The sequence below is a fragment of the Nomascus leucogenys genome, chromosome 12 (genome assembly GCF_006542625.1).
Source record: "Nomascus leucogenys isolate Asia chromosome 12, Asia_NLE_v1, whole genome shotgun sequence".
Classification (NCBI taxonomy): domain Eukaryota; kingdom Metazoa; phylum Chordata; class Mammalia; order Primates; family Hylobatidae; genus Nomascus; species Nomascus leucogenys.
Window position 1 is genome coordinate 19,801,685 of NC_044392.1, and position 24,222 is coordinate 19,825,906.

The 24,222-nt window shown below is 39.9% G+C and overlaps 1 protein-coding gene and 1 pseudogene across 1 annotated transcript in view; one reads left to right on the forward strand and one right to left on the reverse strand.

The window, feature by feature from the left end:
- Positions 1–4,449: 4,449 nt before the first annotated feature.
- Positions 4,450–24,222, reverse strand: part of EPS15 (epidermal growth factor receptor pathway substrate 15) — a 165,165-nt gene continuing 145,392 nt past the window's right edge. The window contains exons 22-25 of the mRNA XM_003258990.3: positions 15,971–16,047; positions 13,873–14,035; positions 11,173–11,357; positions 4,450–6,876 (exon numbers count right to left, since the gene is read on the reverse strand). Coding sequence (XP_003259038.2) covers positions 6,730–6,876; positions 11,173–11,357; positions 13,873–14,035; positions 15,971–16,047 — 572 coding nt within the window. The 3' untranslated portion in view covers positions 4,450–6,729. The remainder of the gene's footprint in view (positions 6,877–11,172; positions 11,358–13,872; positions 14,036–15,970; positions 16,048–24,222) is intronic.
- LOC105740558 lies at positions 22,693–23,905 on the forward strand (annotated as a pseudogene).

Consider the following 24,222-nt stretch of genomic DNA (forward strand, 5'->3'; position numbering starts at 1 on the left):
GGAAGACTTCCCCAGTCCTCTCAGCTAGAACTATTCTCTCCCTGCTCTGGGCATCCCAGCACTCCTACAGTATCCTCAGTACGCAATGCTGTGAAATTATGTAAGTAGAGGCCTATCTTTCCTACTATACCACTAATGGCAAGGCCCTCATATGAGTCTTCTCTGTCCCTGGCCCAGCACACAACAGATCTTAGCAAAGGTCAATAGAATAATGACTTTCTCACTGTGCATTTTCAAAACTAAGACAATAGAGACCTTTTTGGAAGTAAAAGGTACATCACAGATCCATGCATAGAAGAAAAAAAGTATCTTAATGTATTTTTTTTTTTTTTTTCCAGCAGAACAGAGTAATTGAACACGGATTTTCGAGTCAGACTGCCTGGGTGTTTTGGGGTTTTTGAGATGGAGTTTCGCTTTTGCCCAGGCTGGAGTGAAGTGGCGTGATCTTGGCTCACTGCAACCTCCACCCCACCCACCCCCTACACCTGGTTCAAGCGATTCTCCTGCCTCAGCCTCCCAAGAGCTGGGATTACAGGCACTCGCCACCACGCCCAGTTAATTTTTTTTTTTTTTGTATTTTTAGTAGAGACAGAGTTTCGCCACGTTGGCCAGGCTGGTCTGGAACTCCTGACCTCAGGCGATCCACCCGCCTTGGCATTCCAAAGTGCTAGAATTACAGGCATGAGCCACCATGCTCAGCCGACTGCCTGGGCCTGGGTTTGAATCCTAGCTCTGGTGCTTTTTAGCTCAGTGATCTTGGACAAATTATTTAACCTCTTTGTACTTCTCAGCCTTCTCATCTGTAAACTGGGAATAACAGTACCTAACTTAAAAGCATGTTATGGAGGTTAAATTAATCAGTATAAAGTACTTTAAATAGTACTGGGCACTAAGTGCTATATAAGTGCCAACTTGCAATTATTATTTTTATTTTTGGAGAGAGTGTCTCACTGTCACCCAGGTTTGGAGTGCAGTGGCGTGGTCTTGGCTCACTGCAGCCTCCATCTCCAGGGTTCAAGTGATTCTCCTGCCTCAGCCTCCTGAGTGTAGCTGGGACTACAGGCATGCACCACCATGCCCAGCTGATTTTTGTATTTTTAGTAGAGCCGGGGTTTCACCATGTTGGCCAGGCTGGTCTCAAACTCCTGACCTCAAGTGATCTGCCCACCTCTGCCTCTCAAAGTCCTGGGATTACAGGCATGAGCCACCATGCCCAGCCTGCAATTATTATTTTCAAAAAGTGTCTATCCATAAGAAAGATTAGATGTTACCAAGAAGCAGAATCCACAGGTCAAGTATAGAATGACAAGGTACTCTGCAACAGCACTGCAGAGTAAATGAATGGATTTAATAAAACTTGCAAACAAAAGAGACTTACCTACTCTACTCTAGTGGTTCTCAAAGTGAGGCCCCTGAGTCAACATCACCATCACCATCACCTGGGAACCTGTTAGAAATGTAAATTTGGGGGTCCAACTCTACAACCTACTGAATCAGAAATTCTGGGGCTAGAGTACAGCAATCTGTAGTTTGACACGCCCTCCAGGTGATCCTGTTGCTTGCTAAATTTTGTGTACTCCTTTCCCCTTACCACCTACATTTAATCAGACCTCAAGGCCTGTTAATTCTCCTAAATCTTTCTCAAATTGGTCCCCTTCTCTCAGTCCCCAGCCACAACCACATTTTTAGTTCTTACCATCTCACCTGCATGACTGCAACAATCCTCCACCTGCTCTCCCTGCCTTACCTGATTTTCTTCTAAGGCAATTCCCCAAATCACCACCAATGAAATCTTTCTTATAAACACAAACACCTCAGTCTTTTGCCCACAAACCTACACTCTAGTCACACTGAGCTACTTCAAACTCTTCAAAACTTACTTTGCCTCCCTTTTTATGTACTCTTGCCAGAGCCTTGTCAGTAGTGATAAATTACTTTTCATTTTTTCTAGCCTTTTGGTTTTAAATCTTGTATTTAAAACAAGGTTGGGCTGAGCCTATAATCCCAGCACTTTGGGTGGTTGAGGAGGGAGGATCACTTGAGTTCAAGACCAGCCTGGGCAACACAGCGAGACCTCTATTTCTACTAAATAAATAAATAACTAGGTCCAGTGGCATGCACTTATAGTCCTAGCTACTTGGGTGGCTGAGGCGGGAGGATCCCTTGAGCCCAGGAGTTCACAGTTACAGTGAGCTATGACTGTGCCACTGCACTCTAGCCCGGGCAACAGAATATGACTCTATTTCTACAAAAAAAGAAAAATTAAAAGCAAGGCTGGCTACTCCCCCCATATACTTACCACTTATGATAACACTAATAATCATAAGTGTTTTCATGAGTCAGAAACTGTTCTAAACCTTCATACAAGTTAAATACAAGAATGAATGGGAAAATGTTTTATAAGATGCCATGTATAATGTAGGTTTATTCCATTAATCCTCAAGAACAGCGATTACATGGATTATTTCATTTGTGACACTGCTCCTCTGACTACTCATCATTAACAGGAATACAGAGTAGTGGTTAAAACTCTGGAGCCCATCTCCTAGGTTCAAATTCCAGCTCTACCACTTACTAGCTGCATAACTGTGGCCTAGTTTGGGTTCCTCTTCTGTAAAATGGAGAAGATAATAGTACCTATACCTTTCATGGTTACTATTGTGAGGATTAAATAATAGTAAAGCATTTAGGATCATGCCTGGAGCTTAATAAATGTTATTTATTATTATTAATGATGTCCTGTTCCTACCATTTCCTGTAAGTAAATTTTTTTTTCACACAAAATAAAACAAAACATGGTAAACTGAAAAGAGTATCATGCTTAGGATTAGACAGACCAGGGTTCAGTTCCTGGCTCATCTTCTCATCAGCTGGATGATTTGAAGCACATTATTTTAACGTTTTTGAGCCTCAGTTTCTCCATTTCTAAAACGGGATAACAACAATATCTACTACTTAGAGGTATTATGAAGATTAAACAAGAAACAAGAAAACACACATAAAATGCCTAGTACAGTGCTTCATATATAATGTACATTCAACAACCAACAGCTCTTTCCACTATTAGTAATACTGTGGTTGAATTTGCTTATTTAAAATAAATAATAAAAAGCTATTAAAGCTAAATCCTTTAGAACAATCCTGTGAGTTAAGTACTATGACGTACATTAGATGAGGAAAATGAGGTTCAGGGAGGTGAAATAACTTTCTAAAAATCATCTTTACATCCTCAAAAATGGCAGAAAGAGATTCAGTCCCAGTACTGTATGAGTTTATTAGAACACAGTGCCTTCCAAAAGTCCATGTCACAATTTTTTTTTTTTATATACAGAGTCTTGCTCTGTTGCCCAGGCTGGGGTGCAGTGGCACAGTCTCGGCTCACTGCAACCTCTGCCTCCCAAGCTCAAGCAATTCTCCTGCCTCAGCCTCCCAAGTAGCTGGGAATACAGGCACCCGCCACCACGCCCGGCTAATTTTGGTATTTTTTATTAGACAGGGGTTTCACCATGTTGGCCAGGCTGGTCTTGAACTCCTGATCTCAGGAGATCCACCCACCTTGAACTCCCAAAGTGCTGGGATTACAAGCACAATTTTTTTTTTTTTTTTGAGACAGGGTCTTGCTCTGTTGCCTAGGTTGTAGTACAGCAGCGCAATCCCAGCTTCTTGCAGTCTCACTGGGCTCAATCGATCCTCCCACTTCAGCCCCCAGTAGCTGGGACTACAGACACGCACCACCACACCTGGCTAATTTTTGTATTTTTTTTGTAGAGACGGGGTCTCACCATGTTGCCCCAGGCTGGTCTCAAACTCCTGGGCTCAAGGGATCCTCCCACCTCAGCCTCCCAAAGTGCTGGGATTACAGGCATGAGCCACTGTGCCCAGTGACAAATTCTTTTTCCTTTTTGAGACAGAGTCTCACTCTGTCACCCAGGCTGGAGTCCAGTGGTGTGATCTCAGCTCACTGCAACCTCTGCCTCCCAGGTTCAAGCAATTCTCCTGTTTCAGCCTCCCAAGTAGCTGGGACTACAGGAGCGAGCCACTATGCCTGCTAATTTTTTCGTATTTTTAGTAGAGACGGGGTTTCACCATGTTCGCCAGGTTGTTCTCGAACTCCTGACCTCAGGTGATCTGCCCACCACGGCCTCCCAAAGTGCTGGGATTACAGGCACGAGCCACTGCGTCCTGCCTACAAATTCTTATTCAATATATATATATATATAAAGCCACATATGTTTTAGGCACTGTCTTTATGCATATACGTTTCATTTCTTTCATAAAAGCATGACATGATAACCAAAAATAATAGTTTACATTTATTATTTATTCTATACCAGGTGCTGTCCCAAACCCTTTACATATATTAATCTGTGCTGATTTTATGTACCTACTCCTCCTTGGACACAGCATGGACATAATCAGAGAACCATGCAAAACTCCATTGCAAATTGGATATATGGATAGGATTCTTTATTATTACTTAAAGTTTACCGTTCTCATAATTACAGGCTACAGCTTAGAGGTTTGAAACTTTACGAGAAAATTCTATAAAGAGAGCTCAAATAAACATGAATCAGTATGTAGAAGACATTTAAAACTTTGTAAGTAGTGCCACTTAGCTCTGGGCAATACTTATCTGTCCTTTTCAAGCACAGGCCCTGGAGCCAGAGTCAACAACATAAAATACCACAAATGACTCTAAGACATTCATCCTACACAAGCGAGCACATATACATATATATTTATATAATATATACATACTTTAATATTATGTTGGTCCACGGGGTATACACATTTTAACAAAAGATAAAAATCTATGTAATCCAGTTAAACATATATAAGATTACGATACATTTATTACATTGAAAGTTGGTGTTTATAAGTTATAGATATTTAATATTTGAGTTTTTTTAATTAAAAAATTTTTTGAAGCATTTCAAACATTTGCTCATTTTCCCAGTGCAAAAGAAAGTTGTTGAAGTCAACTTACCTTTATCCTAAGGAGTAAGAGGAAGAAAACAAACAAAAATACCACCTATCACAACTCCCAGTCAAATTTGCAGAAAATCCTTAGGTCACTCGATTCGTTTATCAAAATTAAGCCTTGTGATTATGATTCAGCCCTTGCTTCATATGTATGACTTTTATGCAGAAATGTTTCTATTTACAAAGGTAGAAAAAAGTTAGCAGTGCAAGATAGTGGTTTAAAGTTTGTTTTAAACTGTAGTAGTCTAATTGTGTAACGGAAAGAAAAGAAAACAAGCACCATTTCAAGAAGAAATGAATTGGATATTTTGGAATTTATTTATAGGCTAGGCAATAAGTTACTCAGATTAACACAGATCAATACCACCTTGACTTGGTGACCCAGAGAATTCTAATTAGATTTTAGGTGCATTTTTCTTTATCTTGGTATTCAATACATCATCTAAGTCAGTAACCGTGTTAAACAAAATTAAAATGACAAGTTACAGCTTACTTCACAGTCTATTTCAAATTCAGCTTGTCCACTAGGTCAGTTTTACAGGAGATGGTCTTTTAACATGAAGAGGTTTGATAAACTGGCAGGTCTCTTCTCTCCCAATTAAAAAAACAAGAGTTTTTTTGCTAGCTTGACAATTTTACAGGTGAAAAACATGGAGTAAATAAACTAAACCACAAAGATGGACAAAAAGCAATATGATATAAAACACATCACTTTTTCTATTTGTATTCAGTGAAAGTTTTTCCATTTCAAGTAAATGAGCCTTCATTAAAAAAAAAGAACAAATACATATGAAAAATTAAAGTACCTTCCAGTTCTAGCTTGCTGAAGTTTCTTCTGCAAAAGTACAAAAATTAACCCACTAAGAACTAAACAGGACAGGGCCACGGCAAAGGCAGAATGGCTGCCATGTTAAGATTTTTGCTTGCCTTATACTGATGGGTATATTTTAGATGATAAATTTTCTCCACTATCTAGCACTTAAAATGAACATTTTCTTACAAACTTTATTTGTAAGAAACTGATTTTTATTAATTAGCAAACACACTGAGAGGTATCTGTTGATCTAAAATTCTCTAAATCCAGATAAATCTTTTTAAAAATTTATTTCACACATGAGGCTTTAATATTTTTAGTTAGGAAAAGATCGAATCTGAGGCTATAATGGTTCAACCTAAAGCGTCCCTTTTCCATAGTGGAGTAAATCTGTGCAAAATATTTTTCCTTGTCTCTAAAAAACAAATTAAGTAGAGGAAATTAAAAAATGCACTTTAGCCAATTTGCACCAATCATAAAAGAAATAAGATATTCTTTCCCTTATCCTCACTCAACCATTCCGATCAGGGGAGAATACTGCAAACTTTAAGAACCTCACTGGCTATCATCAGAATAACTACACAACAGGGTAGTGCAGGGTGAAACTATTTCTCTATATTCCAGAAGGCAGAAGCTTGGGTGCTCTAGCTTTACAAGTAAAATAGCAGAGGCAGGCAAAAGCTCACAGTAAATGTATACCAGAACAGGGGCCTAAGTGAAGGTGAATTTGTCTGACTGGGTTACGGCTTTTATAAGAAAAAAAAAAGACAAATCTATAATGAAGAAAAAAAATCCTAAAATTTTGTCACATTTACAGGAATCTCAAATCTTTTGTATTCCCATGCTCACAGGTAGTTTTGATACACATTGTAAATAGTTTCAGTATTCAGGAAGAAGAGTACTATATTGTTGCCAAAGAACAAGAGAATTCTTCATGCTTCTGATATCTCAGATTTGCTGAGTGCAATAGCCAGTTCTAAGTCTTCTTGTTCTTGTTGATTTAGTCGGGCAAGCCTCTGCTCTTCCTCTCTCTCACTTTCCCTCTTGGCCCATTCGATCATATCTTCTTCAGAGGGATACTGCCATTTAAAAGATCGATGAACAAATGAATAAACAAATGAGTAAAGCAAATAAAAAGAAGGAAAAATAGTTTTTACAAAAGGACACCTGAAGGACTCTGGAAATAGTCTGGTTACTTGTTAATTCTTTTTTTTTCCCTGAAAACATGTTTAATATTAACCAGTTATTAAGCTATAGTTTAATTTAAAAAATTAATTCAATCTATAGATAGAAAGTCTATAAAACTAAATGTTAAAAATGTCACTAGGCTAGATATGGTGGCTCATGCCTGTAATCCCAGCACTTTGGAGGCCGAGGCAGGTGGATCACCTGAGCTCAGGAGTTCGAGACCAGCTTGGTCAACATGGCAAAACTCGCTCTCAACTAAAAATACAAAAATTAGCTGGGCATGGTGGTGGTGCCTGTAATCCCAGCTACTTGGGAGGCTGAGGCACAAGAATCACTTGAACCCAGGAGGCAGAGGTTGCAGTGAGCCAAAACTGCACCCCTGCACTCCAGCCTGGGTGACAATGTGAGATTCCATCTAAAAAAAACCAACAAATATATATATATTTTTAATGTGATATATATATATTTTAAATGTGATATATATATTTTAAATGTGATATATATATATATATATCTCACTAAAAAAAGTAGAAATGCTAATAGATTAGAAGATTTAAAAACAGGAGAGGGCTAGCCTTTTTGATCTAATGTAATGTAAAACATTTACCACTTCAACTTTACTGAGACCCTTACACGATAAATCATTTTTAACTTAATCCCACCGGCAGTTTCCTAACCCTTAATGTACAGAAAAACTAAGAAGAAAAAAAAAAAAGCTGACTTTGCTATACATCATATTAAAGTATTGGGTATACTAAGCAAGATGTGATGTAAACCTAATCTTTTTTTTTTTTTTTTTTTTTGAGACGGAGTTTTGCTCTTGTTGCCCAGGCTGTGTGCTATGGCGCAATCTTGGCTCACCACAACCTCTGCCTCCCAGGTTCAAGCGATTCTCCTGCCTCAGCCTCCCAAGTAGCTGGGATTACAGGCATGCGCCACCATGCCCGGCTAATTTTGTATTTTTAGTAGAGATAGGGTTTCTTCATGTTGGTTAGGCTGATCTCGAACTCCTGACCTCAGGTGATCCACCCATCTCGGCCTCCCAAGAACCTAATCATATTTTATAAAAGCATTTTGAGCCAGGCATGGTGGCTGACATCTGTAATCCTAGTACTGTGGGAGTGGGCCAATTGCTTGAGCTCGTAAGTTCAAGAAGTTCATCTTGGCAACATGGCAAAACCCTGTTTTTACAAAAAAAATTAGCCAGGTGTGGTGGTGCACATCTGTAGTCCCAGCTACCTGGGAGGATCACCTGAGCCTGGGAAGTTGAGGCTGCAGTGAGCTGTGATCATACCACCGCTCTCCAGCCAGATTGAAGGAGTGAGCCAAAAAAATAAAAATAAAACAAAAAGCATTATGAAGATTTCTCCAGGCTTTGGGAACTGTTACACCAGTCTAAATAAAATCTTAACACTCATAATTATTACATTGGGGAAATAATTATCTACACCAAACAGCAACCTTAGCAAATACTAAATTAAAAATTCTAATTGGTTTCAAGTCCTGTCACATAGAAAATCCTTCATGAAAGGATGAAATAAAATACATTGTCAGGCTTTTGAAATGGTAGTTTTTTTCCCTAGGGAATTAAGCAAAACTTTGAAATGTGTAATACTTAACCACATCTTTCACAATGAAAAAATAAGCTGTTTTTTATTATACTATATTGAGATTTTAGAGCAAAATGCCTCAGCTGTTGTTCAAGACTCCTTCCGACGAGATTTTTTTTTTTTTTTTTTTTTTTTTTTTTTGAGGCAGAATCTCGCTCTGTAACTCAGCTTGAGGACAGTGGCACTATCTCAGCTCCTGCAACCTCTGCCTCTGGGGCTTAAGTGATCCTCCCACCTCAGCCTCCCTAGCTGGGATTACAGGCATGTGCCACCACGCCTGGCTAATTTTTGTATTTTTAGTAGAGACAGGGTTTCACCATGTTGGCCAGGCTGGTCTCACACTCCTGACCTCAAGTGATCCGCCCGCCTCAGCCTTCCAAAGTGCTGGGACTACAGGTGTGAGCCACCCCGTCTGGCCCCAACCAGAGTTTGACTTGCTAAAACCATACTGAAGATATTAAATGCCACAAACTACCAGAGGGTTATTTTACACTAAGAGAATTATAACCTCCTAAAAAGGCCAATTTTTGATTCTCTGCTTGAAACAAATCAAATTCCATCTAATGAAAGTTAAGTTGGGCTGGATGTGGTGGCTCACCCCTGTAATCCCAGCACTTTGGGAGGCCAAGGCAGGTGCACTGCAAGGTCAAGAGATCGAGACCATCCCGGCCAAGTGAAACCCCATCTCTACTAAAAACACAAAAATTGGCTAGGCGTGGTGGCGCGTGCCTGTAGTCCCAGCTACTTGGGAGGCTGAGGCAGGAGAATTGCTTGAACCTGGGAGGTGGAGGTTGCAGTGAGCTGAGGTTATGCCACTGCACTCCAGCCTGGCGACAGAGCAAGACTCTGTCTTAAAAAACAACAAAAAAAGGAAAGTTAAGTCAGGCTAGGCACGATGGCTCACACCTGTAATCCCAACACTTTGAGAGGCTGAGGCCAGTGGATCGCCTGAGCTCAGGAGTACAAGACCAGCCTGACCAACATGAAGAAACCCCGTCTCTACTAAAAATACAAAATTAGCCAGGTGTGGTGGTGCATGCCTGTAATCCCAGCTACTCGAGAGGCTGAGGCAGGAGAATCACTTGAACCTGGGAGGTGAAGGTTGTGGTGAGCCAAGATCGTGCCTCCAGCCTGGGCAATAAGAGCAAAACTCATCTCAGAAAAGAAAAAAAAAAGTATAATTCTGACACTCCATTTTTACAATATTCAAAATATTGATTCCTATTTTGCTCCTTCATATTCAAGAGAAGCCACCAGAACTTAGAGTACAGATTCAAAAGCTGGGAACTCAGTCATCTTAGTTGCATGCAGATTCTTTTTTTTTTTTTGGAGACAGGGTCTGGCTCTGTCACCCAGGCTGGAGTATAGTGGCATGATCATGGCTCACTGCAACCTCCACCACTTCAGCCCCCCGAGTAGCTGGGACTACAGGTGCTTAAAGCATTTTGGCCTCTTAAAATGCTGGGATTACAGGTGTGAGCCACCATGCCCGGCCTGCATGCAGATTCTTGACTACCTCCTTTCTAACTAGAAACAGCTGCAGGGATAAAGCAACTGGTTGAATGGCCCAATGCCACACTAAGGAGGGAAATATTAGGCAGAGTTACCTGGCCACTAGATCTATTTCCAAAATCATCTCGAGGGCATAAGGTGATAAATAGAAGAAAATTCCTGTTTTATAGAACAGGCAGTGATAACGAAGGTTATTTTGCCTGAAAAAGCTGCAAAACTGAAAATCTGTTATCCAGTCTAAGAATTTTATTAAAAAATAACTTGTTTTTACTGAATAATGATGGAATATATGACATTGCTTTATGTCTCTCTAGACTGATACCTCCATGGTTGGTTGCCCCATTTCTGTGATTTTATAGGCCATGCTTATGCTGTTATCATGGCACCCTTCCATTGTTTCTAATGATCTTCCCATTTCAGACATCTCTGACGGAATGCAGAGTAAACATGAGAAGTTAGTGAATTAGAGCCCTTCAAATAAAGATTGTTTAAATCCTGACAACCATTTATTTATTTCATAAAACTGGCATTTACATTTTTAAAAAGCTACTATATAACTTTAATAGTTTTACTTTCTATTCAAAGAATCTCTGGCCCTATCCTCTCATATAATATTTGCTGACTGGTCTCCAGAAATCATTAAAACTTTATACACAAACACACATACACAGCTGCAAATACACAAGCATATTACTGGCATTATTCATCTAGTGGGCAGACAGGAATAACTCTGTAATTGTTCATTAAATCACCATCACCCATAACCATCCACAAAATAATAACTGTTAGGATTTTACTTACATTACCAAGACTAAGAGAAAGATTTACAAAACAACTTGTGTATATGACAAGAACTGGGACTACTAAAATCATTTGTGCAATGGAACAACTGTAGAACTGTCAAAACAGGATCAAACAGAGGTTTTGCTTGGGGGAAGAATGAAAGAGCATTTTTAGTATCTTGGTAAATTTAGTTAAAATGATGCAAACTTGGCAGACTCCAAAATAATCTCTGAAAACTCTTTAAAGATTTTTCCCCCCAAACAGCTCATTCACAGTACTTACAGCACTGAAGTTGGCAAAATTGCTTGGATCAGCCTCTTTATTGGTAGTGGTAGTAGCAGAAGTGAATGGATCACAAAAAATTTCAGGATCTTTTTCTTTGGGGCTATCGTTGCCTGGGAAAGGCTGAAATGGATCATTCAGTTTAAAGGGATCAGGAGAATCCAATTTGTTGATGGATCTTTTCCCTGGATCAAAATCATTACAATTAATTCAACCAGTAAATACAGCAAAAACAAGCACAAAAGAACATGTACACAGATAGCATTAAAGTACTGTGGGTAGAGGGTGACTGAGTACCTAAAACACATTCTTAATATTGTCTTAAATGACTACACCAACAATTTGTCCTCAAATTCTTCACACACGATCTCTCAAATAGATTCCAGCTATGTGCAGCTAATGAAACAAATAGCAAAGCAAGGATGGGCCAGGAATCATATTTGTGTCCAAAGATTGAATCCTACCATCCCCTAGCCACACCCAAGCAGCATGTTCCCAAAAGGAGAGATGAATGGATTAAACAGAAGGAGAATAATAAAGAATAAAGACAGAAATGGCCTGCCTCTGCTGTTATAGCCCTCAGCCTGGTAACAGTTATCCACTAGTGGCAATAAGAGCAAATGACCTCTGAAAAATGGGAAAATTCTTCTGATTTTTCTCTAGTTCTACATACAATACCTAGGAACATAAAATTTTTAAATTACCATAGTAAAATGCTGCCAATTTTTTGTTATTTACTGTATTTCAAAATGAAGAAAAAATGTTTTGAAGCCCAGGGCCTAAATCTTTGTGGCTGCTGATCAAATAATCTCTGACCAAACAATAGTATTCTGTCCTATTAGTCACTCACTAATTCATTATCATTTTCAAACAAATTCTCTAAGTCTTACTTAAACTTAGTGCTTCTTGAAGAAAAGATAATAAAAATAGGGGTCAAAATATCTCCAAATATATTTTTTTTCCTAAAATGCATAAGCTGGTAATAGCAATCATAACAACAGATTCCGTCACTGTAGCTGCTTAGAAAAGATGCTCATATCTCAATGGATCCTTCCAATAATCCTGTGAAAGTAGGCAAAATTAGAATTACTGCCAACATTTAACAGCCAAGGGTCAGATATATGAAATTATACACTTAAGATCACAGTTAATCAGGGAACACCCAGAAACAGAACCCAGATTTTTAGACTTCCAGTTCAGTGCTCTTTCCAACAAACCAGTCTTTTCCTTAATCTTTTTACAATGATATACAATCACTTGGCTGAAGATTCTTAGATTTAGCAAAAGCACTAGCATATTATTTTACTTAAGATTTAAAAAAACAACCTCACTAGTAGCATCATGCAAGTTGTAAAAACTTAAATGTGCAAATTAACCATTATTTATTTTTAAATATATTCTGACAACCTCACTTCTAGATATATATGACATAAGCTACTTTTCCTTAGAAGGAATCACTTAACTCATTTACCTGATTTTTCAACAGATTATCGGGTATTTACAATTGTACATGCAATTCTTTCAGTCAAAGAAAAAAAAACTATCTGCTCAAGACCATAGAAAGGTTATGATGAAAAGGCAATATTAATCTGTAACCACTGAGACTGAAAATTTCCCAAGGAATGAGGTATGATTTAAAAAAAATATGTACTGTGTCTTCTCACATAATACCCCAACAGCACTATAACTACTCAAGGAATTATCCTTTTAGCCACTTATTATGACCTAAAAACAAAACAAACCTTCCTTTGTATAGTGCTAAACATATACATACACACACATACTAATCATACATACAAACAAACAAAAATAAGAAAAAAATCACTATTAGCAAAGAGTCTTGGCCAGGTGCATTGGCTCACACCTGTAATCCCAGCACTTTGGGATGCCGAGGTGGACGGATCACTTGAGGTCAGGAGATAGAGACCAGCATGGCCAACGTGGTGAAACCCCATCTGTACTAAAAATACAAAAATTAGCCAGGCATGGTGGATCATGCCTGTAATCCCAGCTACTCGGGAGGCTAAGGCAGGAGAATCCCTTGAATCCGGGAGGCTGAGGTTACAGTGAGCTGAGATCGTGCCACTGCACTCCAGCCTGGGCGACAGAGCGAGATACCATCTCAAAAAAAAAAAAAGAAAAAAAAAAAAAAGGAATATTTTAAGTTAGCTAAAATACCATTTTCCTTCAAGAAAACTAATACTTTGTTTCAAATCACTGTATTGCTGAATTCTGGATACTAAAGAGGCCATATATTCTCACATTAAAGGATTTAAGGAAGACTTTATACTTTACAGAAAAAGGACTTTGAAACAATCTTCTCTTAAATAAATTATAATTAAAACACCAAAGTACAGGAAACTGCTATTCAAATGGATAATCAATGAGTTTCCAAAAGGCAAACAGATTTTCTTGACACTTTCCCTTTTCCATTTATTGCCTCTCTGAAATGATTAAGCTAAAAAAAAAAAAAAAGAAAAAAGGTCTTAGCAGAAAGACAGCTCATGAAATTTATACATGCTGACCTCTTAGGTGCATGTCTGTAATTTGGCAGTTAGGTCAGAATGAATGACAGCAGCAGACTTCTGACATGTTTGACTTGTTTCACTTAAAGCCATTTATATAAGTAAGTTCCGCACAATACTTTTCAGAAAGAGAAAAGCCATGTAGTTGACTGAAGAAAAGTACCAACTCTCATACCAGGTGGTGGAGGGCAGGGTCTTGTTGGAGTTCCGATCTTTGGTGGCAGTGCTGGGGGTTCATCTTCACTTTTGACCGATGTTTCCTCAAATACATTTTTTGTAATCACTACATTGCTGACAGAGCTCGATGTGGCTGAACTAAAAGGATCTTCATTGTTGACCTTTGTTTAAAAAGAAATGGTTATACATGGCTATACCAAGCAAACTGTGGTAGTCATGTGGCATTCAGAATAATGATTTAAGTATTATACAGTTTTATTTAATTCTGAGAACACTGAAATTTTAACCTTTGCATTCAGAGTCCAATGGGAGAAATTTTTGAAAAAAAAGTTATTCTATATGAGGAGTGATTCTAACATCATTACTTATTAAGATTAACAGATCAAACCAAAAACAGCTCAGTCTACACTAAAGGTTTGTCAAGCTTCAGGAAATATTCAATGTAAAACCACCTGAGGCCCATTTTAAAGGGACTGTATGTCTTTCCGCAAATGAATATCTGATCTAAATGGTAATCAAAGGAAAAAAATGGATTCCATACTTCCTAATGAACTTAAATATAAGACTTAATACCAATGCAAGGAAAATGGTATCTTGACAAACTATAAAGACAACTTGAAAGTCAATGTTTTTTTTAAATTTAAGAGGCAGGAGTCTCCCAAGCTGGAGTGCAGTGGCACAATCACAGCTCACTGCAGTCTTGAACCCCTGGGCTCTAGGGATCCTCCTGCCTCAGCCTCTCGAATAGCTAGGACTACAGGTGTGTACCACCACGCCTAGTTATTTTTTTAATTTTTATTTTGTAGAGATGGAGTTTTGTTATGTTGCCCAGGCTGGTCTCGAACTCCTGGACTCAAGCAACCCTCCCATCTCAGCCTCCCAAGATGCTGGGATTACAGGCTTGAGTTACTGCACCCAGCCTTAAAGTCAATTTTTTGAAGCAAACTGATCCCACAAAAGGATAATTTTTTTTTTTTTTTTTTTTTTTTTTTTGAGATGAGGTCTCACTCTAAGGTTGGAGTACAGTGGCGCAATCTAGGCTCACTGCAACCTCTGCCTTTTGGGCTCATGTGATCCTCCCGCCTCAGCCTCCCGAGCAGCTGGGACTACAGGCGCATGCCACCATGCCTCGCCAATTTTTTGTATTTTTTGGTCGAGACGAGATTTCACCATGTTGCCCAGGCTGGTCCTGAACTCCTGAGCTCAGACAATCCACCTGCCTTGGCCTCTCAAAGTGCTGGGATAACAGGCATAAGCCACCGCGCCTGGCTGGAATGATAAATCTTAATGTGTGTCTGAAGACCCTGCCTTTCAAATATGTAACAAAAGATTAACTTTTCTATAATGAATCAGACTTCACAATTTTACATTTATTTAGGCAATGCTCAACAGTGACATTTCAGGTGGGACATAATTGTATATTGTGGGGGGCTAGAGAGTGGACTGTATTAAACAGCATCCCTCATCTCTATCCACTAGATATGAGTAGCATCTCCTACTCAGTTGTGAAAACCAAAAAGGTCTCTAGACATTGCCAAATGTTCCTCTGGTGGCAAAATAACCCTCAGTTGAGAACCAAGGAACCAACAATCTAATCCTCCTTTTCTCTTAGCCCAAATCAATACCACAGCCACAGTGGAAAGTAAGTAGTGGACATTTAGTACTGGACTTTGTGTATTAACTACCTTAATACTGGCCCTAACAACCTCAGAACATAAAATCAAGTAACCGATACAGAGAGGACGAAATAAAAACCCAGATTTTACACCTATTGACCCAGACAGTCAACAGGGGGAAAATGTGGTTCAATTGGGAGAAACATGTTTAAAAAGACAGAAGACTAAACATGAAGTTGCTGAACAAACATGCCAATAGAAAATTATAATTACCTCTACCATCAATACGGTCTAGTTATATAAAGAAATATGTCTACTTTAACTATATGTTATCTTTCATTTCTATCTGAAATCAACATTTGCTGTGATTTACTGAAATCAAGTTGCAGCTTTGTGAGAGGACTATGTAATTGAAAGGAGGATTGCTCTTTTGGTGGAAACATAGTATGTTTTCCCTTCCCATTAATTACTGTAGATTACCTTTGACAATGTGCTGAAGTCAGCAAATCCATCTCCAAATGATTCATTCCCAAAAACAGAAGCAAAGGGGTCTGTGGCTAAAATGAATAAAGAAAATAAATGAAACAGAACAGTAAGACATCTTTTTTTTTTTTTTTTTGAGATAGAGTCTCACTCTGTCACCCAGCCTCAAGAGCAGTGGTACGATCATGGCTCACTGCAGCCTCAATCTCCCAGGCTCAAGTGATCCTCCCACCTACCTCAGCCTCCTGAGTAGCTGGGACTATGGGTATGCACCACCATGCCTGACTAATTTTTGTACTTTTTGTAGATATGGGGTTTTGCCATGTTGTCCAGGCTGATCCCAAACTCCTGGGTTCAAGTGATCCTCCTGCCTCAGCCTCCCAGAGTGCTGGAATTATAGGCATGAGCCACCAAACCCAGCCAAGGCATCAAATTTCATGGTTTTTTTTGGTTAATCACATTCAGACAGTTGAAAACATACAATCTCAAATATTAATTCCTGAATTTATGACTGACACCCACAAAGACAGACTGTATACTGATAACCCCACAAGATGTATTCCTTTGTATAAATCAACTGATGAATGATTTATAGGTAAAGTAATAGCAAATAAAGTAATGATTTATAGGTAAAGTATAGGTAAAGTAACAACTAGATGATTTATAGGTAAGGCTTTGGAACACAGGTCAAATAATATAGCTCCTATGAACTTAAATCACTGCTAATAAAGGCATCAAGAAGTACAAAAAGCTAATATAATACCATTAATGCCACATTTCACACTCATCCTTCAGGGCCCATTTCAAATGCTACCTTATCAACAAACCCTGGAGTAACTTAGGTGTCACTACTTCCCACAGCAAGAAGTAATTTTTTCCTTCTCTGCAGCACTAATGGCATTCTAGTTTGTACCATGGTTACCTGTAATTGATCACCCTTATTAGATGGTAAGGTCCTTGAAAACAGGGAATAAGTCCTATCCAAAGAAGAATGGACAGTCAACATTTGTTGACCATATACCAAGTCTGAGAAAATAAAATTATACAAATTCCTACCCTTGAAAAAGTTCAGTCTAGTAATAGATATGTAAACAAATAATAATAAAACAGTCTTATATGGGTTATGAGAGAGGTATGAAAAACCTGTAGTGGGAGTCACTAACTGCCTGGGTGAATCTGGAAAAGGGGCAAAGAAGCCATTACATTTAGCTTTTAAATAAAATCTTTTGAGTAAGAAATGGAGTTTACCAAATAGATAAACAGAGGGAAGAGAAACCAGGCTACCAGGCAGAAGGAACAGTAACTACAAAAGTATATTTAACAGGCCAGGTGCAGTGGCTCATGCCTATAATCCCAGCACTTTGGGAAACATAGGTGGGCAGATCACTTGAGGCCAGGATTTCGAGACCAGCCTGGCCAACACAGTGAAACCCTGTCTCTACTAAAAATACAAAAAATTAGCTGGGCGTGGTGGTGCGTGCCTGTAATACCAGCTGCTTGGGAGGCTGAGGCAGCAGAATCGCTTGAACCCAGGAGGCGGAGGTTGCAGTGAGCCGAGATCATGACACTGCACTCCAGCCTGGGTGACAGAGTGTGTCTGTCTCCAACAAACAAAAACAAACAAACAAACAAACAAACAAAGTATATTTAATCAATGTTTCACAGGCCAGAGAAGTTGTTTCTTCCATCACATTGCACTTACCAAGCAGACTAACATTTTCAGCTGGAATGAATGATCTACTCTGAGCTAGGCTTCACTCGTTCAGGTGTAAGGGCTACCAATAACGTCAAAGAATGTTTATAGGAATTGCTGCCTGATATAGGAAGATGGAAAGAAACAAAGCAAACAGTTGGAAAGGAAGGCAAAGAAAGAACTGCAAAAGAGAAGGCAAGACAAAGAAGCATAGAAAAGTTCTCCTCAGGCCAGGCACAGTGGCTCACGCCTATAATCCCAGCACTTTGGGAGGCTGAGGTGGGCAGATCACCTGAGGTCAGGAGTTTGAGACCAGCCTGGCCAACACGGTGAAACCCCATCTCTACTAAAAATACAAAAATTAGACGGGCGTGGTAGCACACGCCTGTAATCTCAGCTACTCGGGAGGCTGAGGCAGGAGAATCACTTGAACCTGGAAGGTGGAGGCTGCAGTAAGCTGAGATTGCGCCACTGCACTCCAGCCTGGGTGACAGAGTGAGACTCTGTCTCAAAAAAAAAAAAAAAAAAAAGAAAAGTTCTCCTCAAACTATTCTTAGAACAAAAGTGTGCCTACCTGCCCATTTGAATGTGTAAAGTGTGCCCATATCTCTAAAAATGAGTATATCTTGGACATAAAAAGAGGAGCAAAGAAGATACACTATTTTTGTTTGCTTTGTCACCAAACATTTCGTCACCAAGACAGCCGTAAGCAAAGGGTAGCCCAAGTGGGAAAAAGGAGTGGGTGGAAGCATAAAGAAATCAGGCCTTTAGGGATATAACGGCAACTCTGATCTTGAAGAGGATGTTGGGAAGTTCAGGGTTATAGGAAATCCTATAATTCTAGCTATAAAAGATGGCCTTTTCATTGATACATATCTGCTGAATCCTCAGCCTGGGGCCCAGCCTCTTCATAGGTACTGTTTCAGGGTTTCCCTTCTTTCTCTCCTTTTCCTGTTATTTTTCTTTTTCGTTTTTTTTTTTTTTTTTGGAGATAGAGTCTCACCTGTGTCACCCAGGCTGGAGTGCAGTGGCATGATCTTGGCTCACTGCAACCTCTGCCTCCCAGATTTAAGTGATTCTCGTGTCTCAGCCTCCCAAGTATCTGGGAATACAGGTGTGTGCCACCACACCTGGCTAATTCTTTCTTTGTATTTTTAGTAGAGACGGGGTTTCACCATGTTGGCCAGACTGGTCTCAAACTTCTGACCTCAAATGATCTGCCAGCCTAAGCCTCCCAAAGTGCTGGGATTATAGGCCACGTGCCCGGCTCCTGTTATTTCTGATGCTGAGGTAGCTGCAGCACAGCCTGAGTGGGGTGAAGATGCTCTCCCTGACTGCTGACAAGGGAAAAAGAGTTGGGTTCATTTCACTTGTGGGACTGAAAATTTGCTTCATGCCTTTTCTCTGTCCTGTCCCACAGCCTTTATAAGTCACAACATGTGTGCAATAGCCTCAGTTAGGTCAAATTTGACTGGAATATTGTGAAGCATATATTGTGAACAAAATTAATTAAAAAAAGGACACTTCTATATGAAGAATATATAGTACCTTACTAAAGAGTTTTTCTACACTTTCCTCATAAAGGACCTATTTAGCACTAAACACTGCAGAAAGACAAATCTTAGATGAATGACAAATAACTTTCTCAGATACTGATCATGGTTGACATGAGGCAGAGGCCTGTTCAGAAAGCAGAAGGACTCAATGAGTTGAAATCGTTCAGATCACGCGTGAGATACCTGCTGGGGGGAGTTCCAGAAACACTTTTAGAGAAACCATGCAGGTGACTTTCTTCCTCTTGGTGCACACAGGGGCTATGAGCCAGCAGAACTGGACTTTAGGTGCACACATGACCTCATTAGTACCGCCTTTTTCCAAAGAATAAAGGTAATGAATGCTTTGGGAAAATATATAAAAGTATAATTTAAAATCTCACTATCAGAAATAACCCTTATGAATATTTCAGCATACTTCTTTAACAGCCTTTATTCCTGGTATTTTTTTCTTACATATTTGAGATCATGCTATGCTGATATGGTTTTTTGTGAAGGTGTACATGATAAAGCTACATTTTAGGTATATCACTTTTTATCCCTTACCCTGATTTAATCAGAGTACTCATCAGTATTTGACATATATTTGTTCATCGCCTATCTTTCTTATACAAACTCTATGAAGACAGGAACTTTGTTTTGTTCACAGCTATATCCTCAAGGCCTAGCACAAGGTCTGGAAAATAGGAGATGCTCATATTTGTTGAAAATATGTTGCTGGGCACGGTGGCTCAAGCCTGTAATCCCAGCACTTTGGGAGGCCGAGGCAGGTGGATCACGAGGTCAGGAGATCGAGGCCATCCTGGCTAACATGGTGAAACCCCGTCTCTACTAAAAAATACAAAAAATTAGCCGGGCGTGGTGGCGGGCGCCTGTAGTCCCAGCTACTCGTGAGGCTGAGGCAGGAGAATGGCGTGAACTCGGGAGGCGGAGCTTGCAGTGAGCCGAGATCGCACCACCGCACTCCAGCCTGGGCGACAGAGCGAGACTCCGTCTCAAAAAAAAAAATAAAAAGAAAATATGCAAAGAAAAAAGGGACAGAAACTGTCTATTAAGAATCCTCCAAACAAATACCATAATATTTCTTAGCACAACCAGCTGAATAACAAGGAATAAGGGAAACCAATCTTAAGGCTCACAAATAATTCCCTGAAAAACAGCTATCTACCAGAAATCTTGACATGTGCCGCATAACAATGTTTGGTCAACAACGGGCTACATATATGATGGTGGCCCAATAAGATTATAATTGGGCTAAAAAATTCCTATCACCTAATGACTTCATAGCCATCATAATACCCGTAGTCCAATGCATTACTCATGTGTCTGTGGTGATGTTGGTGTAAACAAACCTACTGTGTTGCCAGTCATATCAAAGTATAGCACACACAATTATGTGGAGTACACAATGCAGGTTGAGTATCCCTTATCTGAAATGCTTGGGAGAAGGAGTGTTTTGGATTTCAGATTTTTGCAGATTCTGGAATATTTGCACTGTATATGCTTATAAGTTGAGTACCCCAAATCCAAAAATCCTGAAACCCAAAATGCTCCAATAAGCATTTCCTTGGAGCATCATATCAGTGCTCAAAAAGGTTTAGATTTTCAAATTTTAGATTTTTCAGACCTTGGATGCTCAACCCATATTTGATAATGATAATAAACAACTATGTTACTAGTTTGCATATTTACTATACTATAATTTTTAATCGTTATTTTATTATTTTGTTTGTTAGGCTGTTTTTTTTTTTTTAAAGACAGAGTCTCACTCTGTAGCCCAGGCTGGAGTGCAGCAGCATAACCTCGGCTCACTGAAACCTCCGCCTCCTGGGTTCAAGCGATTCTCCTGCCTCAGCCTCCTGAGTAGCTAAGATTATAGGCACTTGCCACCATGCCTGGCTAATGTTTGCACTTTTAGTAGAGACAGGGTTTCGCCATGTTGGCCAGGCTGGTCTTGAACTCCTGACCTCAGGTGATCCACCCACCTCAGCCTCCCAAAGTGCTGGGATTACAGGCATGAGCCACCGTGCCCGCCCTATTTTGTTTTTTTGTTTGTTTGTTTTTTGAGACGGATCTCGCTCTGTCACCCAGGCTGGAGTGCAGCGGCGCGATCTCGGCTCACTGCAAGCTCCGCCTCCCGGGTTCACGCCATTCTCCTGCCTCAGCCTCTCCGAGTAGCTGGGACTACAGGCGCCCGCCACCACGCCCGGCTAATTTTTTGTATTTTTAGTAGAGACGGGGTTTCACCATGTTCGCCAGGATGGTCTCGATCTCCTGACCTCGTGATCCGCCCACCTCGGCCTCCCAAAGTGCTGGGATTACAAGCGTGAGCCACTGCGCCCGGCCCTATTTTGTTTTTTTTTTTTGAGATGGAATCTTGGTCTGTTGCCCAGGCTGGAGTGCAGTGGTGCGATCTCATCTCACTGCAACCTCCGCCTCCCGGGTTCAAGCGATCCTGTGCCTCAGCCTCCAAGTAGCTGGCATCACAGGTATGTGCCAGCACACCCAGCTAAATTTTTTTGTATTTTTTAGTAGAAATTGAGTTTCACCATGTTGACCAGGCTGGTCTCAAACTCCTGACCTCAGGTGATCCACCCACCGTGGCCTCTCAAAGTGCTGGGATTACAGGTGTGAGCCACTGTGCCCGGCCAATCGTTATTTTAGAGTGTATGCCTTCTACTTATACAAAAAATAAGTTAATTGCAAAACAGCCTCAGGCAGGTCCTTCAGGAGATATACCAGAAGAAGGCATTGTTATCACAAGAGATGACAGCTTCACGTGTTTGATTGCCCCCAAAGACTTTCTAGTGAGACAAGATGTGGAGGTGGAAGACGGTGATATTGATGGTCCTGACCCCGTGAAGGCCTAGGCTCATGTGTGTTTGTGTATTAATTTTTTTTTCCTTCTTTTTTCTCTTTTGCATCTTACTTTTAAGAAAAAAGTTTAAAAGGTAAAAAAACAAAGAAAAAAAAAATTTAAAAGTAGGTAAAGTTTAGATATACAGAAAGAAAATATTTTTGTACAGCTGTATAGTGTTTTAAACTAAGGGTTTATTACAAGAGTCAAAAGTTCAAAAAATTTTTAAAGTTTTACAAAGTTGAAAGTTACAGTAAGATAAGGTTAATTTATTATCGAAGAAAAATGTTTTTTATAAATTTAGTGTAGTGTAAGTGTACAGTGTCTATAAAGTTTACAACAGTGTACAGTGATGTCTTAGGCCTTTACGTTCACTGATTACTTGACTCACTGACTCACCCAGAGCAACTTCCAGCCCCACAAGCTCCGTTCATGGTTAAGTGTCCTATACAGGTGTACCATTTCTATTTTCTATACTGAATTTTTACTCTATGTTTAGATATGTTCAGATAAATAAACACTTACTATTGTGTTACAACTGCCTACAGTATTCAGTATAGTATTCAAGGGTGTACAAGTTTGTAGCCTAGGAGCAACAGGCTATATGACAAATAGCCTAGGTGTGTAGTAAGCTACACCATCTAGGTTGTGTCAGTATACTTTCTGATGTTCCCCTAACCACACATTTCTCACATTTTCCCATCAATAAGCAGTGCATGACTATACATAAATTCATACCTGCCCATGAACACACATTTTTTTCATTAAAAAATTAAGTAGTCTTCACAGAAGTTGCTGCTACTGCTGGAGTTTGTGGGTTGCAGGGAGCTAGGCCTAGTGGGCGGTGTGTGTCAAGATGTCAGAGCTGGCAGTGAGGAAGGCAGTGGTCCACCTTCCGGTGCTGCTCAGTGTGGTGGATCATTTCAACCGAATCAGCAAGGTTGGAAACCAGAAGTGCATTGTTGGTGTGCTTTTGGGGTCATGGCAGACAAAAGTACTTGATGTATCCAACAGTTCTGGAGTCCCTTTTGATGAAGATGACAAAAATCATTCTGTCTGGTTTTTAGACCATGATTATTTGGAAAATATGTATGGAATGTTCAAGAAAATTAATGCCAAAGAATAGTTGGGTGGTACCACACAGGCCCTCAACTACACAAGAATAACATTGCCATCAATGAACTCAAGACAAGACACTAACCTAACTCAGTACTGGTATTACTGACTGAAACTAAAGGATCTGAGGCTGCCCACAGAAGCATATATTTCAGTGAGAGAAGTCCATGATGATGGCACTTCAACCTCAAAAACATTTGAGCATGCGGCTAATGAAACTGGAACAGAGGAAGCTGAGGCAGCTGGAGCTGAACACTTGTTACAAGACATCAAAGATGCTACAGTGGACAGTCTTTCCCAGCTGATCACAAAGAGGTCCATGGTTTGAGGAGACTGAACTCCAAGCTTCTGGATATCAGGAGCTACCTGGAAAAAACAGCCACAGGCAAGCTGCCAATCAACCACCAGATCATCAGCTGCAGGAAGTCTTCAATTTGCTGCCACACATCAGCCTGCAGCAGTCTGTCAAGGCCTTGTACCTGAAGACCAACAACCAAATGGCGGCGGGGTACTTTGCCTCCCTGACGCATTCCATAGTTGCCCTGCACAACTTCATCAACAACAAGATTGCCAATCAAGATGTAGAGAAGAAAGAAGGGCAGGAAACAGAAGGGAGCAAAAAGGAGAGAAAAGATGACAAAGAGTAAGATATAGATAAGGAAAAGAGTGATGTGAAGAAAGAAAAGAAAAAGGAGAAAAAGTTAAAGATGTAGCTTTTTAAATTTGTAAATTAAAATCTTATAAACTAAAATCAGTATGTCACTAGAAGGTTCTTTTTAAAAAGTGTCCTGATTAGAGCTCTATGCCTCGGGTCGCTGTTGAATGGATAGAGGGACTGATCTCAAACCTAAACTGCAGCATTAGCTGCTATGAGTTGAGGATAAGATAGCTCAGGCTTCAGACTGTATGAGAAAAATGAAGAGATTTCAACATAACATTTTTGGTACTCCTCATTCTTTTATCTATAAAACCAGGAGTTGAATTATCCCCATCTTCAGACTCATGGGGTCTATTTCTGGTCTCATGGGGG